Source organism: Chelonoidis abingdonii, chromosome 4 (genome assembly GCF_003597395.2).
Source record: "Chelonoidis abingdonii isolate Lonesome George chromosome 4, CheloAbing_2.0, whole genome shotgun sequence".
Classification (NCBI taxonomy): domain Eukaryota; kingdom Metazoa; phylum Chordata; order Testudines; family Testudinidae; genus Chelonoidis; species Chelonoidis abingdonii.
The window spans coordinates 15255151-15273754 of NC_133772.1; the positions used below are offsets into that span (position 1 = coordinate 15255151).

Below are 18604 nucleotides of genomic sequence, written 5' to 3' on the forward strand. Positions count from 1 at the left end.
CCGGAGAGCGAGGGGCTCAGGTGTGGGGTTGGGAAACGCCGGGGGCAGAGTACGCATGCGCTAAGGGGGAGTGGCTGGGAGGACTCAGACGCGCAGTCTCTTCAAGCGCCGCTCCTGCCCGCAGTGACGGGACCTCGTGGCGCAACGGTAGCGCGTCTGACTCCAGATCAGAAGGCTGCGTGTTCGAATCACGTCGGGGTCAGGGTGCCCCTCCCTGCGGGGGATTTATTTTACACCTTTAACAAAATAGAGGGCGGGTGGGGGTGTTTCCTCTAGTGTAGTGCGATAAGGGGACGCGATCCCCAAACAACGCAGGCAGTGTTGGAGAGGGCTTTGCCTCCCCCCCTCAGTAATGAGTTGGGGGTACCTGTAATCCAACAGAAGGGGATGGTACCCCTAAAAGTAAACTGGAGGAACATGGGGAATCCCCCTAAGCTAGTAATTAGAGACAGTGGGGGAGCAGCATGGGGTTCCCCCAAAGCAGAGGGAGATAATAGGAAGGATAAGGATTCCCCAAATTAAAACAAAGGGTAGTTGGGAGGCAGGGTAGGAGTCACCCCAGGGAGCATTTTTTGTATACTTCCACTTATAGGGCTTGTCTATACTGTAGTGGCCCAGCTGCAGACTTTCAGTGTAGATGCTACCTAGGCCGATGGTTGGATGGATTCTCCGTCTGCGCAGATAACTCACCTCCCCAAGAGGCAGCAGCTAGGTAGAGGCCAGAATTCTTCCCTTAGCCTAGCACTGTTTATATGGGGAGAGGGAATAGGTTGGTTTAACAACCCTGCTTCACACCCCTGTGTGATGTAGTTAAGCCAACTTAATTTTCTAGTGTGGACCAAGCCACAGAAATGTAGGGCTGGAAGGCACCTCCTCAGGCAATCTGCTACTTCATCCTGTTGCAACTGACCCCTCTTCTTCTTTGCTATTGCACTCCTGCTTAGCTCCCAGGGAGGGGTGTATGTTCCTGTCCTTTGGATGCGGATGCTCAGCTGGCTTGTGAATTCCCATGAGTGAGGATGATAGAGTGAGTTTTATGCCTTCCTCTTCCTTTTAAGAATGCTATGTACATGATACAGTTCTGGCATATATTCCTAAGGCAGTCTTCTTTAGTCTCAGCAAAATCAATTTGAAAAGAGGGGTTATTATTGATGTAAATCCTAGACAAGTATGTATGATTATTGGTTAAACACTGCGCTTGTGCAGCATTTATCTTGTAATTCACAGTTGTGTTAAGATGCAAACTACATAAGCAAAGTAAACTGACACTACTGGGTTAAAATTACATGAGGGGGGGAGCCTCATTTGCCTGTATAAATTACACCAAAGGTTAAACTTAAATAATCAATGTTTGATTTATTTTTCTTTTTTTCCCCTTTAATTGAATTCTACTAGTTAGTTTCACTCTGGTTATCATGCAGAAATTTATGGCTACAGTGCTTAAGTTACAAACAATTAGAGGACAAACAAAGCTATTTTACTAACACTTAAAAGTCAGGAGGAGATTGGGTGGGCATAAAGCTTTTTAAAAAATAAACAAAAAAACCTTCCAAAAAACTAAATTTGGGCCCTGATGCTATCAGCTACCAACAAATCTAGCCAACTTAAAAAAACAAACAAATCTGAGGCTGTTTTCAACTATTGCACCTGCCTCTTCCTCTGCTAATGCGTACAGCTTCACAACCATGCGTTCGGATTTTAAAATTCTGTTCTCTCTGCTGTATGAAAGACCCTCATAAATATAACAGAGGATACTGACTATAACTGGGGTAACAGAAAATCTCTACATAGTGCTGTCAGATGCATAAAGCAAACATTCTCAGTGTTGAGAGGGATATTTTGCTCTTATCTTTCAGTTTATAGCATTCTTAGGGGTTTCTTGTAACCATAGTGGGGCAAAACCACTTTCAGGCAGAGTAGGCTTTTTAAAGTTGATAGTGAGTCTCTAACTGCTTTTGACAATGCTATCCAATCTTCCCAATGTTTTGAGCATAGTCTCATGAGGTGCTGAGCAATTGCAGTTACCATTTGCTTCAGTGGGAGGTGAAAGTACTCAGCAGCTCTCCAGAACACTAACCTTTGAGAAAGGTAAACAAAACAAAGCACCAGTAACTACTAGATCATTAGACAGTTCTGTGACATGATACAGAGCTTTTTGGAAAGTCATTCAGTCAGTAGTTGCCTGGAACAAACAATTGCTAACCCCATTTTTGGAACTAATTTTACCTAATAGTGCTCTTTTTAAATTTAGTCATGATGACATTGCAGTGTCATGGTAGCTTGGTTACTCAAACTATTTTGGATTGAGAAGCAACAGATGGTCTTATAAAAGTGGTGTCTATTTCACAATAGAAAAAGCTTGAGTGCTCTTGGATTCTAACCTTTTAACTCTTCAGGTGTACAAAATAAAACATCTTGAAATGAATTTCCTTTAATCTTGGTCTTTAATGCTCTACTGTTCATTTAAATGTTCAGTCTCTTTTCTTTAGATGGCTTTTGTTCTTGCTGCAAACAGAAGTTGTTTTGAGCTTATCTGTTTCCTGAATTTCTATTTATTTAGAAAAATAATTTCTGACTAAAAAGAGCTGAAGTTGAATTTCCTGTTTAGTCCAGTGTCAGGGTTGGCTCCAGGCACCAGCCCAGCAAGCAGGTGCTTGGGGCAGCCAAGGGGAAGGGGTGGCACGTTGGGCTCTTTGGTGGTGGGTCCTCAGTCCCTCTCAGAGGGAAGGACCTGCTGCCAAAGAAGAAAGCGGCGCGATGGAGCTGCTGCTGATTGTGATCATGGCTTTTTATTTATTTATTCCCCCACCACCACCACCACTGCTTGGGGCAGCAAAAACCCTGGAGCTGGCCCTGTCCAGTGTAATGTCCTCCTTCATCTTTAAATTAAGAGAGAGTTGATGGACAAAACCAGTTATTCCAAAAGCCTTGATTAAGAGTCCTCTGAATGAAAGATGCTACGTTAAAATCATTTGTATGACTACAAGATCTAGAATCAAGTCTAAACCTAGCTTTTATGGGGCTGAATGTCATATCCTTGCCACATTGACTCTGATAATCAAATATATGGACTAGATTTTTTTAGTTGTGTATTGGGGGTGGACAAGAAGTGTCACGGGGAAACTTGGAGGTGAATAGCATCTCTTCAAATGGGTGAACTAGTAAAGAGTTGTATGTTTATACATAAAAATGACTGGAAAACAGCACTTTAAATCCTTTCAGTTTTTTGCTGCTAGTTAACTGTTGAGGTCTTTATGGAAATAGGTTTTGGCAGATGGCCATTTGAAATGCTGGTCATTCAGTTTGACTGACTCCTTTGTTAAAATGTATTTGTAGATTAAGTGAATGTGTACACTCACCCTTTTCAGGTTGCACTTGTATTTAAATGGAATGTGGCTTCCATGGGACGGGAACTGAACACAATTTAAGATAATTGTTAGTCATGTTTTAATCGTAAGTGTGAAATACGTCACTCAAGGCCCCCAGCTCTTGTTTCCTTTTAACACGTTCTTACTTTGAAACGTGGCATTCTAAGGGAATCCTATTTTTACTTATGCCTTTAGTGCATAGTATAATACAAAGCTGGATAAATAATTTAAAATGTCTACGCCAGTGCTAGCAGAACAATTTCTCTGTAATGGGCAGAGGGGGGTGTTTCTTCCATTAAACAGGGGCTGAAACATGCCAGGTATTTAGTAAATACTAATTTCTAGCTTTGTTATTCTAGGGGCCCAAGGACAGATTATGAGGCCTGTCTGAGGTAGAAAATAAAGCATCTGAAGAAATATTGTTTAATATTAGCCACCTGCAGTGAGCTTGGCTAATATAATGGCTGAGTGAATATCAGAACTTTAAAATGGCTCTCTGTGTAACTCTTTTCTGCCCTAATGTTTTAAAATGAACTGGAACACAGAACTCTAATATCATTCTTAAACACCTATCAGCCGGTAACTTCTAGTGCAGCATAGTGTGCAGGCATGTTCCCTACAGTCTGACCAGAGCTTTGTCTTGTCCTAAATATTTCAAGCCATGGCTCTTCCCCCCCCCCCCCCCCGCCACCAATTATCTGGGAAGACTACTTCTACAGTGTAGTTGATGTCCGCTATAGGAAGCTTTCATTAACATTCAGTCTCATTCAGTTAGAAATATTTAGTTCTCTTAATCTTGCCTCATAAATAAATCACTCCAGACTCATCATTTTTGTTGCTCTTCTGAATTACCTTTTGTCTTAGTAATTACTATACAGTATTCTTTAGTCAAGGACTGTAACTAATCCCTTTTACTACTGAGGTGTCCAGAAGTGAATGCAGTATTCTAGTCATGCTCTCAGCTGAGTGGGATAGACAGTATCTCTTTCCTTTTCCATAGTTTGATGCCTCTACAACCCCCAAAACACTAGCATTTCTGCTGCTCTGTCCATTTGCTATAGCTCCTAGAATTTGTAGACATCACAGATGTTCTTTTGAAGTATCACTTCCATAAATATCTATCATGGATTAGCTTTCCCCATATGTATTTACTTGCCTTCTGCCATAGCTGCATCTTGTATTTCTAACCTCATTAAACTGTTACGCTATTTTCAGGCCTCACCGGTGTAATAGATTGGCTTTTCTTCTTCCCAGCAAAATTCCTCCTTGTAACGAACCTGCAGTGAAGTCACAATCTGGTTTGACACCAGTCTATTACCATGGAAATTAATGATGTCACAGATAAGTCACTAGAGCTTTATTCTGGGCAGGAAGAGCAGGGGCATTTGGGCTTTTAGAAGGAGGAAGTCCTTTTTAACATCTGTAGGTGTTTTAATTACAGAGTCAGAATTTCATAAGATCATGTGAGGGGGTAAGTAAATTTATCTGGGATATCAGAACAATCTCCAAGACTGTTTCTAACCTGGCATAAGAGGGATCTGTAATTCCCATCAGTAGAGCTGTCCCAGTGGAGAGTGGCAGATGGTAATTTTTACCAGGGTAGATTCAGCCTTAGGAAATGACACCCTCATTTTAAATTGAAATGGGTCTTTTCGGGGAAACGTTCTTTTTTTTTTTAACCAAAAAAAAAAGGGCTGATGAACTTTAAGGCACAAATATGTCCTGAAACAGTGATATGAAATATCTAGACTTGGTTCGTGTAAAATCATGTACTTTGTAGTAAAAATGTGTAGATTGATTGTTTGTTTAGAAATTTTATTTTCACTTCAGAGAAATTAAGGCATGAGTTGACTTTATATCCTGGGCTTCAGCCAAGAGCTAAGAACTGGTTAAACTACATTAAAATATAGTCGGTTGACGGGATCCCTGCATGAAAAAAATGAGCGCAAGGTGTCTCAGATGACCCATTAGGGTCTTTGTTCTAGAATTTTCATTAGACACTTGTAGGTAAAATTAATTTTTAAAACCTCTTTGAGATTAAATGTGTTCTTTATTAATCAGATCTATGGTGGGGCCAAGCGTTAGGTGCTCGGCTCCCACTGGAAATCAGCAGTTGGGCGTCTAACTCCCTTATGCCGCTTCAAAAATCCATCTAAATATAGAATTCTAGAACTAGACAGAAGGTCTCTTAATGTTACTGAGGCCTGATTTTAAACAGAAGTTGAATCCATGTAGCTACAGGTATGATATTACTGGGGCAGCTTTGTGTGTAGTCACTACTATGTCAATTTAAGCCTGGTTTTATGTCAGTTGAGCTTGGACCTGTACATTTTAACTAAATGCCCACAGTGGAGTTTGTACTGGTTTAACCAAATCTGTGTTTAAACTGGTGCGACTTGTGTGTAGACAAGCTCTAGGTAATAGTCAAACTGCTAGAATCATTGAGTATGGGGTTTTTTAGACACTTTTTTTTTTTAACAGAATTTTTCTTTAATAGTCAAGGTGATAGGGTTTTGAATTAGCCAGTACTATAAGATAAACCTGGCTAGTGAAGGTTTTTTCTAATAAACAGTGACAAATCATGAGCAGAGTGTCAGTTTAAGGTTGGCTTTGATCGTATTGTAATATGTAATTAATTATATTGCAGTAATAGTCACTGTAGTATTAAAACCTCTCTCGTCCAGGATCACTCTTCTACCCATCAACATATGGTTAAGTTCAAGTCTCAGATAATAAAAATGCAGAGTGAGAACTTGAATTGATGTCTAACTATTTATTTTCCCATGATGCAAAGCATTAGGGTTTGGTTGAATGCTAAGATGTTTGGTAAACAAGTGTAGAATTTATGTACACCTCTATGCTGATATAACGTCCTTGGGAGCCAAAAAATCTTACCGTGTTATAGGTGAAACTGCATTATATCGAACTCGCTTTGATCCTCCGGAGTGCGGAGCCCCGCGCCCCCTCCCCCCCCACCGGAGCAATGCTTTACTGCGTGATATCCGAATTCATGTTATATCTCGGTAGAGGTGTATTTAGAATAACCTAATTCTAATGCATTGTCAACTAATCTTGAGAGAAAAACTGGACTGTACTCCAAACTGAAAACTGTTTGAGGTTGCAGAGCCCCTCATATGCTGATGACAGTCAATAAATAATAAAGGCATATGAAAGTGCACCACAGATATCTATTCTGTCAACAATATGGGGACTTATCTGCCAGTGTTTCCTGTACTGCTTCTAAGATTTCATTCTGACATTCATGGTAGATTGAAAACATCAAGTGCTCGGATGAATACAGTGTTCTGCTGATATAAAACATCACCCTTCTATAGCACCTTCCATGTGTGAATTCCCTAGGGCTTTGTAAACATTAATGAAGTAAACCTCACAAAGTCCCTGTGCAGCATTAGACAGATGGGGAGATGGACACAGAAGCCAAGCAAATGGAATGAAACCACTTTAATTAGATCTTATCCAGTTGTTCTGACAAGGTAGAATTGGGGTAGAGTGGATTCCAGACACAATCTGAAAAGTTGCATAGGCTGGCTGGCTCCTAAGCCTTTTCTTCCCACTACAAGGAAGGGGAAGCGAGTAAAAGAGGTGTGGCTTTAGGAGTGCTTTCACCCCTTTTAAAATATCTGGATCTCTACAGACTCTCTTCCAATCAGAGAGGCACCTGTTATAATCAAAACCAGGGCACAAGAGACCAAGGCGTGGAAGAGCAGCTGTTGTATGCAGTCATGCGCAGTATTTTTGTGCTAGAAATGATTCATTTAGTCTGTGTAATATATATGGAAATGTGCTGTGGGAATGTCGGTCTGGTACTTGAAAATAATTAATATAACCCAGACACAGCATATTTTTGGCTTGCAGATCTTATAGGCTTTCCCTTCGGTCATATAGGCATAGGCTCTAGAAGCTTTACTGAAGGCTATTAAATCTATATACATAGAACTTGGACAGAGTGGCAGGCCTGAAAGGGACACTTCGCCATCACTACAAGCATAAACTGAATAATGAAACAATATTTTTAGGCTGCTGCAGAGACAGCCAGCAAAAGGAAAGCAAGTTAACAAAATGATATTTCTAGAGTGTTCGTGAAAGACGAGGAAGTGAAGAAGGCAGGATTGGGAGGTTGGGGGAGAGGGAAGGAGGAGAAATGTTTTCCAAACTCTTGACACTGCAAACAATGGAGATCTGAACTATAAAGGGATACTCAAAGTACTTGTTGCATATAGGCCTAGGGATTTTAGTAGTAGTTATTGGCTTCTATATATAATATATTAGTACACACACAAGATCTTTTTACTTCATTTCTAGAAGCCTCCTCTGAAATTTGAGCATACCATCTCTTGTTCCACGTAGCTATAATTGTCAATTAAATATAATTTGTTACCTATAATTTGCCACCTAACTTTGTATGAAAGCTCTAAATCTGTAAATACTGAAATGTGTGATGGAATAGTGAGGCACTTCGAAACCATTCCAACCATGGCAGGAAACCAGAATGTAACTATTCCAGTTTATCTAAATATATAGAAGTGATTAATAAAACAGGATTTGCAGAGCAAGAGGATAAATGGTTAAAGATGCCTCTGTACTGTATTGAGCTTTCATGGTGAATTCTCGGATCTTATTCCAAAGGTTCTGCTGTTGGAAAAGATGGCCCAGGTTACTGTTGGTGTGTTGATAGAAAAGCAAGAACAAGAAAACCGAGATCAAGACACAACAGATGAAATCAGCATTAAACTACTGAGTGACAATGAATTGCAGGAAAAGCTTCTCATGTATGGTGCTGAGCCTGGACCGATACTACGTATGCTTCAAATTAATTATGGTTATGGTTGGGAACAGATGGGGAAGTAGAATCTACTCTAACGTGTCTTAAAGTGAGAAATTGGGTCTCAACCCAACTCAAAAACGTAAGACAAAAAAACAAAGGCCTGAGTTTTCAAAAGAGTTCAGCTCCCATTTCAGCATCTAAATGAAGTGGCCAGATGTTTCGTATGTGCTCAGCACTTGTTCTCAACTGGAGTTGCTGGGTGCTGAGCTCATCGTGAAATCTCTGAAATTTAGGATCAGATTTTCAAAACAATAAAACTAATTGCACAGCAAACCAATTGTTGTTAATCCCCTTGTATTCTGAACTGCTTATTTTAGCTTCTACAAGGACTCTTTATGAGAATAAACTACTGCAGTTGGTGAATCCAAGTCCACAAGGATTACGTGCCAAGTCAAAGGAAAGTGGAGATCTTGATCGGAGCTCAGAGAGTGAGGAAGAAAAAGGTACAGTAGTAAACTTTTTGGATGCAGAAATTAAAATAGTGTCAGTTTATCAATCTTAATATTTTGTATGTTTGAGAGCCTTTAGTATTACCATATGAGATTTTTCTACGTTCCCTAGGAACCTATTTTCCATTAATTTCAATGGGAGTTAGGCCTATCTGCATCTTTGAGTGCTTCAAAAATCTGGCTTTAAGTGATTTAGGAGCACAGATCCCATTGAGAGTCAATGGGACTCATGCTCCGAAGGCCTGGTTTATACTAGAATATTAGGTAGTCATAATTATATCACTAGGATGTAGAAAAATCCATACCCCTGACCGGTGCAGTAAAGCTGACCTAGATCCCTGGGTAGATGGGTGGATTGGCTATCTGAAATTATTTTAAATGTTACTGATAAACAACAGTATCTCAATGGTGACTTTTTATGAAGGAAAGTAATCTTGCTGCAATAGTTCCGTAAGTCTTTGCAGCTGAACTCCAGAGCAATTTCTTAGGTCAAATCCCTTTTGTCCCTTCCATATTGTGCTCCTCATAGAATCATGGGGTGAAATCTTGGTTCAATTGAAGTCAGTGGGGGCTTTGTCATTGACTTTAGTGAAGCCTGGATTTCGCCTATTGTCCTTACTTTAGTGTGGCTTAATGGGTTTGTGGTCTAAAACTGTTTTATCACCTCTTGCTGTCTTCCACTCCATCTTCCACTTCTTTACCAAGTGTGCCCCCTCCATTCTGTATATGATTTTATTGTTTAAACCAAAACAATAATGGCACATGGTTTATTCAGTGTCTGTAGAGTTATTGGCTGACTCTGCTCTGAGATGGAAAACTAAAAATGCTATAAAACACTGAGATGAGTAGTGGGATTCAGCAGCAAATATCCCTGGGTGCTGTAAAAAAAAAAAAAATTCAGATCTGGGCCATGTAACCCAAATAAACCATGCACATTGCAGGACTTGCACGTATTACACAAATCAGAAAGTAAGTTGCATTGGCTTTTGGATGACCTCTTCAGTCTCGTCTATTATGCTGAAAACACTGGGACTGGTGAGACACAATCAAGGTGTACAGAGCAAGAGTTTTGAGAAGGCAAATTAGGGGCATAGAATTATCTGTATTTGACAGATGGTTAGGAGCCCTAGTCATGGACCGGAACCCCATTGTGCTGGGCTCTGGACAAACACAGAACAAATGAATGCAATTGAATGGTTATCAATAGTCAGTTCATTAAAGGAAATACTTTTTACATGATGCACAACTAACCTTTGTAACTCAGTGTCACAGGGTGAGTCTGAGGGCAAGTCTATGCTACAAAATTAAGTTGACTTAAATTGCATCGACATGCAGCCACCACAGTAACTGAATTTGTTTTACATGTCCTTTCTATGCTCCCTGTCAGCGGTGCCCATCCTCACCAGGAGCATTTGCACCCATTTCACTGCCAGTATGGGGCATTGTGGGACAGTTGCTGAAAGGCAGCACCTGTCAATGTAAGCACCACAGTGTCTACACTGACACTGCATCAACCTGACTATTGACCTAAGCACTACATCGCTTATGGAGGTGAAGTTAAGTAGGTGTAGTGGGTGAGTTAAGTCGCTGGGAACTAAACTTTACTGTAGATGCTTTCAGAGTTAAGGCAACATAAGCTGCCTTACATTGACCTAACTCTGTAGCATAGACCAGGCCTGAGATCTTAGCTAGATTTTTATAAAAAGGGCTAGAAGTTAGGGGCCTGATTCTTCTTTACACTAATATCTCTTTACAGTACTGAGGGGCAAATCTGCAGTTGGTGTAAACGATCATAAAGCTTATTGAGGATTTGCTGCTGACATTGTAAAGGGCCTTAAATTGGCCCCTAACTTGGTGTAACTTAGAATCAGGCCCTATATGGAAAATGAGAACATCCACTGATAAATGAGACATTTAGAAGTCTGAAGAGATGTAAATCAGCGTGTTTCAGGGCATAAATCAGTCTGTGTGGGAATTAGGGAGCAATTGATTCTATAGGCAGGTTGTTCTGTGACTGCCTGCTGCAGGGTTCCCTGAAATGTCTGGCACTGACCGCTGTCTGACAGGCTATTGAACCTGATGGTCCTGTGGTCTGATCTGGCATACTAACACCTTTGTGAGTATCAAGGGAATTTGAAATATCTTTAGAGGAGAAAAATGAATGTAGGGTTTTCTCTCAGCAGAAGTATAACGTTCAATAGCTCAATCCTGAAGATCTTTTTGAGGAGCTGCATAGAACTTAAAACCAAGCTTTGCTTTTTTTAATCGCTTGTAAGCTTCCTTTTTAAGTTCTCATCAAGGAGATAACCAAGCCTCTCATTTATTTTACAGGCTGTAAGGAATTGCTAACTTTTTAAAGCAATTAGTTTGGTGGGGCAATTTCTGTTGCTTTTGGGGAAAAAAGGAGTTCCAAAATCCTGAGCAGATTAGAAATGTTTTGAAAAATACTTAACCAACAGCTGCATGTCGGACTAATCTGACAGCATAGCAGCTGTCCTAACAAAAACACAGCTAGCTCAAACAAGCCTTCTTTTTATATTGAGTGAATATACTACTACGTCATGCTATGGAATGGATAAGGAATTGTTTACTCATTAGTTTTCCAGGCGTGATTGCCAATATATGAAACTGTTCTGACATCTCTCCTGCCCCTTTAGCCCAGAAGACTTGAATCTAATCCTCTGTTGAGTAGACTGCTGGCATTTGGGCACATTGCCTCTTTGCACCTTCTCATTTATGTGTTTGTATGTTGCCTATCACCATTGCATCTAGGTGAAAGCACAGGAGGCTAATTAAGCAAAGCAGTTTCTAAAGATGGCCATCCTATAGGTCTTGTTCTGAAGTATTGACTCAAGCAACATGGCGTAGATACTCCAGCATAATTTACCCTTTTAAGGCCCTCACTTGTTAGTTTTTTCCTCTCCTTATTCAGAGACCAGTACTGAAGTAGTCCTTGAAACAAAAGACTTCAAAGTGACAGCAGCTTGTGCCACTGGCTACAGTAAAGTAAGTAACCTACTAATGCATGAATATTTTATGTAGCTGCTGCTACATGCAGGAAATTTCAAGTTAATAGAACCTGATGTTCTTTGTATTAAGCTCTTGACAAATGCAGCAATTACCTTCAATCAGTTAATTATAGTATGCTTCTATGGCACAACTTCTACAATGCAGCCCAAGGAAATCTACCGTGATACAGTCAGCTCAGGTGTTTAAGAATATGCCAAGTTGATTTCCTGACATACAAAGTGCCCAAGTAATTATAAATGCTGACTTAAAATTAACTATTAAATATTTATTCCACCACCCATGTTTCAGCATGTTAAATAACATTTAAGCATGGATTTTAAAAGGATACAAAGTAAGGTGACCATTGTAAGTGGTGTGAAAACAAGTTCCTATAATCCTTAAGACCAGACACCTCCCATCTATCTGAAGTTCTTATACAGAAGTGCTGTTATCCCCATCTTGTATTATAGATGGGGAACTGAGGCGCAGAGAGAAACTAAGTGACTTGCCCAAGACTGAACAGGGAGCTTGTGGCAAGGCATGTAATTTAACCGAGTCTCCTGAGTCCTAGCTACTGGTCTAACTGTTGGACAAGCCTTCCTCATGTTTCTTCATATTTTAGAGAAAAAAAAATCCTAATTACAACAATTGGCTTCAGACACTGCCCTGAAGCATTTGAAGAAAGCTTAAATGATAAATACCATACTAAGATGTGCTGGCTCCATCTATGTAAAATAAACAGTTCAATATTATGCCATTCAGAAAATATGGACCTTTAATTAAGATCACTATTAGTAGAAGTCTCCATTGGTTTTCAGCATTCCTTGTGGATTTCTTTTTCCTACAGGTGCCACACACTGAATTTTCAGAACGCCACAAGAAACTCCTAGCACCTGATGCAGATTACAGTCTTGCCAAGATAGTGGCAGAGGAAAGTACTCACCCTCCCAATATTTTAATTTGTGGTTACATTGGTGCTCCTAAAATTCAAGATTTGTGAATTGTTATGCATGAACTTGCATGAGAAAAAGCTTCTCTTTGGACATGCTGTAGTGCAGCTCAATGTTCCTTCACTGCTTCTTACTTCACCTACTGCTAACTTTTCAGCAATGGTTATTACTGATCAGGGGTTGACCTATATCATTGGTTTGGGTCTATTTGCATCTTGTTCATATAGAAAAGCCTTATCGTTCAAATTGCATACTAGAGATAGTCCCGAGAATAATTCTATGAAATTACTGGCCCATGTCAATGAAGGTGTTCCATTAACTGTGAGATGGGCTGTATTACAGACATCTACATTGGACCTCTAAAAAAATAAAGCAAGCTGATATTTGATTGCTACTTAACAACAGTTTCTGCTCTATCTTGAGGACTACTTTACATGTCTGATGTGTGATGCACAGATGATTCCAGGTTCTTGGTTGCATTTTTTTAATCCACAATGCACAATAAATGAAGGTGTAGACTTACCGTCACAGGTGGAAAAATCACTAGTAGTCATTTCTTGGATAAGTGCAGGTTGTTAACTGCAAGAGAATAGTCTCTTGTGCACAGTTTCTTGACTTTGATGCAGCAGCTTTGACCAGGAGAGTATTCAGTTATGCATAGATTGTTTACCCTTCCAGTTAATGAATGCCTGTCTTGGATATTAACAGCTAGAGCAAATATTGCCAGAGGATAAGTTGCCAGCGCATCGGACACAAGGACAGAAGAGGTCAGGTGGCAGCAGTCCCCAGGCTAGTCGCAGGACAAAGGTACTCTGGCACCAATTAACTTATAATAAACTGGCTTTTTTTCCAGAAAATCTTCCAAAAGTGCTATCCACAAAAAATGTGTCCTAGAGTAAATAGCAAAGCAAAATGTACAAATGATGTATCGCCAAATAACATTTAGCTACCTAATGCCCTGTCCATTCACTTCAAAATTCCTTTCCTTGGTCTTGCATTTGATCCCTAATACAAATTTTCCCTTACCCTAATTTAAGCCAAAGTAGCACTACCTCAAAGGTGGACTCTTAAAACAAGTGACATACACACACAATTGCATACCTCCTTTGAAAGAATAGAAAATAATCACAGAATGATGCTGCTTTGCTTTTATAAATCAGCAAGAAATGATCTTGAAACTATGATGTACACTTAATAACTTTATGCAAGATTTCAGTGCAGGAGAGGTGACTTTGTTTTAGGCCCCAGTCCTGTAAAGTCTTCTAACAGAGCACAAAGTTAAGCACACGCCTACATCTTTGCCAGATTGGGGCACTAGATTGTAATGTCTCTAAAGTGAGGATAGCCAGAAGCTGGGACTGGACAATCAGATGGATTATTTGATGATTTTTTTTTTTTCTCTTCATTGTGTCTGAAGCATCTGGCACTGGCCACTGTCAAAGAGTACATCTATATTACCCGCCAGATTGGCGGGTAGTGTTCAATGTATCAGAGATCAATTTATCGCGTCTCTTCTAGACTCAGTAAATTGATCTGCAGATCGACGCCGGTACTCCACCTCCACAGGAGGAGTAAGCGGAGTCAATGGCGGAGCCGTGGCAGTTGACTGGCTGCTGTGAGGACAGCCAGGTAAGTCGAACTAAGATACTTCGACTTCAGCTACGCAAATAGTGTAGCTGAAGTTGCATATCTTAGTTTGAAGTCCCTCGCTAGTGTAGCCCAGGCCAAAGACAAGATACTGGACTAGATGGACCATTGGTCTGCCCCAGTGTGGCTGTTCTTAGGTTTGTACAACAACGAGCACAGTGGGTCTCTGGTCCTGATGAAGGCTTTTGGATGCTATGAAAACATAAACAGTGATATATTAACATTTATCTTTTTCATTCTGAGGGCTTTAGACCAGATCGATTGTGTGCTTCAGCTCATGAACCTAGCTTATCCGTAAAAATAATTGTTGCCTCGCAGTTGAACCCTTTTTTTTGTTTGTATCAGTGAATAATAGCCTTCCAACAACCTAACAAGGTCCATTTGGCGTAGTGCCATTGCAATCTTTTGAACAGATTCAGTCTCGAATTTCATATTTTCCCTAAATGCCCTAAGTGTTACCGCTCAAAAAAAGCTTAACCATTTCCCCCTCCCCCAATTCTTTTTACCTGAGCCATTTTTTTTAATTGCAGTGGTGATCTTTGTTCAACTTGTTTATACGGGCTATTGAATTAGTGGATTTAGGTCATATGTCCAGATACAAAGTACTTCTTACTGTGGAATGTTGATTTATTTACTTTAAAGTAAGCTGTAATCACTTGCTTCTTTGGCAGGGTAAGATCATGCTGGACAAGAGCACAATGACTTATCGAACACCAGCTAATACTCCACAGGCCTCAATATTTGTTAAACAGAGTAGACTGCAGGCAACTAATCTATTTTTTTTAACTTAATCTCCTGGGTGGCTGTAAATCCTTCACAAGGTGTCTCTTCTGGTCATGATAGAGGAAATATCCACTTTAAACAAAGCTATTTGAAGGCTGCTTCCACTCACTGAATTGCTTCTTATTAGAAAACAAAGAATTTGGTTATCATAATGTTTCTGGCACAACTCTCCTTCAGGCTTTTGTGATCACAGCTAATGTTCCAGGCTTGCACTGGGCACAGAATTGCCCTTTCCCATTCATCTTGTTTTTGGTCATTGTAAATCCACCAAGATGAATCCTCACTCCAAAAAAGTTAACTAAGATATTCTTACTCTCTTAATTATCAACAACTTGTTCTGTGGCTTCACCAGTTGGGAATAAAGGATCCTGCGTAAAGTCGATTTTACTAAATCTCCCACTATAAACTTTCTTCTTTTGTTAGGCAGCTGACATAATGGGTGACTCAGTTAGCAAAGATGATGGTCAAGGTGAAACTTGGTTTCCTGAACCCCGGTCTCCCATAGGAATAAGGTAATGTTCTGCAGCCATTCACAAAGAGTGATTTGATACAACTGCACTACTTATCAATAGCCTCTCTTCCTTCCTATTCCTTTGGCAGTTGAAAAACTGAGACTCCACCAGGGTCTTCCATGGATGGTTAGATCTCTGGTCAGAAAAGAAAGCTTTGGCTTATAAAAATGTTAGTAGGCAGCACTGAGGTGAAGTAGGAAAGAACTACAGAAAGCTCATGACATACACAGCTGCTTCCTAAAATGTATATTGTCCTCAGCTGTCAAGTCTTTTCATAATGTGTTTGTGGGGGAAAGGGTGTTGGCCAAGGGAATGCAGAAGTTGCAAGTTAGTCTATTTAAGTTCTTGCGTGACCCAGCCAATGGGCCTTGAACTGGGGGGATCTCTCTTACCTGAGGCGAGTCTAATCTCCATGGCACAGTGGATCTTTTTCTCTGAGTGCCATTCAGAGTACCATTTATTGGCCGTTGTGATGTGGCCGCTCTTCACCTAGGAATTAGACACAGACCTGGTAACTGATTTTACATAAGCTACCAAACAGCTTAAAGATGGTGATGACTTTTAGTCCCCTGGGGCTGACTTGAGCCATTGATGTAGAGGGGTGAGAGAGCATTACTGGTCAAATCACTGGCCTGGGACTTGGGAGATCTCAGTTCAGATCTGAGCTCTGCCACAGACTTTGAACAAGTCAATTAATCTCTGTGCCTCAGTTCCTTATCCATAAAATAGGGAGCAGGATAATCCGTGTCTGTTTAGACTGTAAGCTCTTCAGGGACAGATTCTCTCATGTATATGTACAGTGCCCAGTAAAACAGGGTTCCAATCTTGCTTGGGAATACTAGATGCTACATAAAATTAAAATTAGTACAGACACTCCATATTGACTCACTGAATCCACTGGGCCATTCTTCGCTGTTCTGAGTTTCATAGGAGATAAAACATTGACCTTGAATGGACTAGAACAAGAGACGTGCACTGTTCTAATGCACAAAAAAAGCTGGTGTCTCTTGTCCTTTTGTAGCAGCCCGTATCTGCTTGAAGGGACATGAGCTTTGTGTTCCTGGAGTGCTTTGAAGTGGCAATTAGAGGTACTGCCAATCGGTGTCACAATAAAAATGAACAGCTTAATTTTTTTAATCTGGGGAATGGCATCCAGATTCTAAAAATGGTCATCTTTGTTTCAAAAATTCACTACTCAGTCACTGAAACCTAGTGTAGAGGCCTTTAGCTGTTTCTCTCTTTAGGTATGATCTTCCTTTGCAGCTCTGCAAAAAAGCTACTTTCTAATTGTTTAGACCTTCTTGTAGACAAGAACCCATGTCTCCTGCTGCTGCCTTAGAAAGCTTTGTGGAGGAGTGCTTATTTTGCAGTGCAGTCCATTAAACAAAAGGAGTCCTGACCCGGGGATTTTGCTTCTGTTGGCTACCAACCAGAAAACAGTTTCCCAATACCACCTCATCGTCATTGTTAACACAACAAATAGTAACCATATGCAAAAGCTCATATGGAAATGTATTCCTTCCAATTCTCTGCTAAGGAAGGGCATGCTGGCCCAGGCTGTGTTAAAATGAACTTCCTGGCTGCAATGGGTGCCCAGCCTGAGTTTAAAGGAATCCTTGGCTGTCCCCATATATGCAGTTCACAAAAACTACCTCTTATGTTTATCTCAAAGGATCATGTTTGATCATATGGAGGTTTGCTTCAGCTTTGGCTATATTATAGTTTCTCTTGATCACAAGAAGCCTGATTGTTCCATGGTGCTATATTTCTCTCTGATACTGTGTGCTTAAGTTTGAAAGGTAACAGTGGTTAGCAGTCTGGATTTTTAAAAGCTATCTTAAACTTTACTATCCTTTTCACAGTCCTAGGAGAAGATCAGTGAGAGAGAGTGACCCGTCAACACAGAATATTGTGGAGAAGTCCAAAGTGGAAAAGGAGAAGCCCAAGGCATCAGCATTAGAGCACAAGGAGGCCCATCGAGGAATCCTATCAATGCCCATAAGGATCGCTATACTCGCTATCTTTGTTTTCGTACTCTTTGTGTATGTAACTATGGAGACCAACCCAGACAATCCATTCACAAACTTCATCACAGGAAGAGGCTAGTAGTACTGTCCTGATGCCCAGCTAGGGAACATTTAGGAGTGACTACAGAACAAAGCAAACACCTCTTTCATTCCCTACTTACATGTAAACAAGCTCTTGAGATAGTGAATTAAAAGGCCAATGGGAAAACATTATAGTCACTGAGTTTTCTTTGTCAAATATTCATTGTATAGAGAGGCTCATAAGTCTTGGAGAGCCCACTTGCTTCACAATTTATCACCTCGCCTTGGGCACGGAAAACAGACCTGTATCTTGTGATCAGATTCATCAGTTCATCCACTTGTAAGGGTTTTGCATTTTTCTAAACTACTAGTGGCTGATTGGCTGTCTGTCTGTCTGTCTTTCCCCAGAATGAATGCTCTTGTACTGAACTGTTGCTCCCTTGTATTGGAGAAGCACTAGCTTGAGACCTAGAAAACAAATTGCACACCTCTGACAAGCCAGGTAATGGCCATCATGGTACCACAGACAACAAGGAGCAAGTCTCAGGTTCCCCTGGCGTGCCTTCTCATATCTTAACTGTGACAGGAAATTCACTTTCTTCTGCACTCCTCCAATTCTGGATCGTGTCAAAAGTGGTTACTGGTTGTCAGCACATTTGAGGCAATGTGTTTCTTCGAATTTAAAGTTGAACTGTTTTTTGTTGTCTAAATATAGATAAGATCCTAAATCACTCAGTTTTGATGCTGTAAAAAGAAAGGTGCTTTAAAACCATAAATGAAAATAAATTATTTTCACCTGCCAGGACCAAGTTGAGGGATTTTAATGTCCACAGCTCTTGTCAGAAAAACACAACTCTGAGCTTGGGGCTTGACCCTAAGAAACCTAACACATCACCAAAACCTTATGAAATGTGTTCAATTTTAAGTCTACTCATGTAGTCAATTAATGGCGTGACATTGAATGGTCTCTTCTAATTTTTAAAGGCATTTCA

General features: G+C 40.4%; 1 protein-coding gene and 1 non-coding gene across 3 annotated transcripts; both read left to right on the forward strand.

Moving 5' to 3' along the window:
* Positions 1-110: 110 nt before the first annotated feature.
* On the forward strand, positions 111-17799 carry LEMD1 (LEM domain containing 1). Of its 2 annotated transcripts, XM_075065988.1 has the most exons (9): positions 111-198; positions 945-1027; positions 8016-8187; positions 8532-8657; positions 11596-11669; positions 12520-12607; positions 13335-13429; positions 15476-15564; positions 17427-17799. In XM_075065988.1, exons 2-9 carry the CDS (start codon positions 1010-1012, stop codon positions 17668-17670), a joined length of 906 nt encoding a protein of 301 aa, XP_074922089.1. In that variant the 5' UTR covers positions 111-198; positions 945-1009; the 3' UTR covers positions 17671-17799. The 2 variants fall into 2 exon arrangements, with proteins under 2 accessions (XP_074922089.1, XP_074922090.1); XM_075065989.1 differs by lacking the exon at positions 945-1027.
* TRNAW-CCA (transfer RNA tryptophan (anticodon CCA)) lies at positions 131-202 on the forward strand. Its single transcript has one exon. It is a non-coding gene; the product is annotated as a tRNA-Trp (tRNA).
* Positions 17800-18604: the final 805 nt, after the last annotated feature.

Bases quoted from the DNA above. Each gene is read 5' to 3' on its own strand.
- LEMD1 (XM_075065988.1), top strand. The intron at 11,670-12,519 runs GTAAGTAACCTA...TTTTTCCTACAG, and splicing joins GTGCCACTGGCTACAGTAAA to GTGCCACACACTGAATTTTC. The intron at 12,608-13,334 runs GTACTCACCCTC...ATTAACAGCTAG, and splicing joins CAAGATAGTGGCAGAGGAAA to AGCAAATATTGCCAGAGGAT.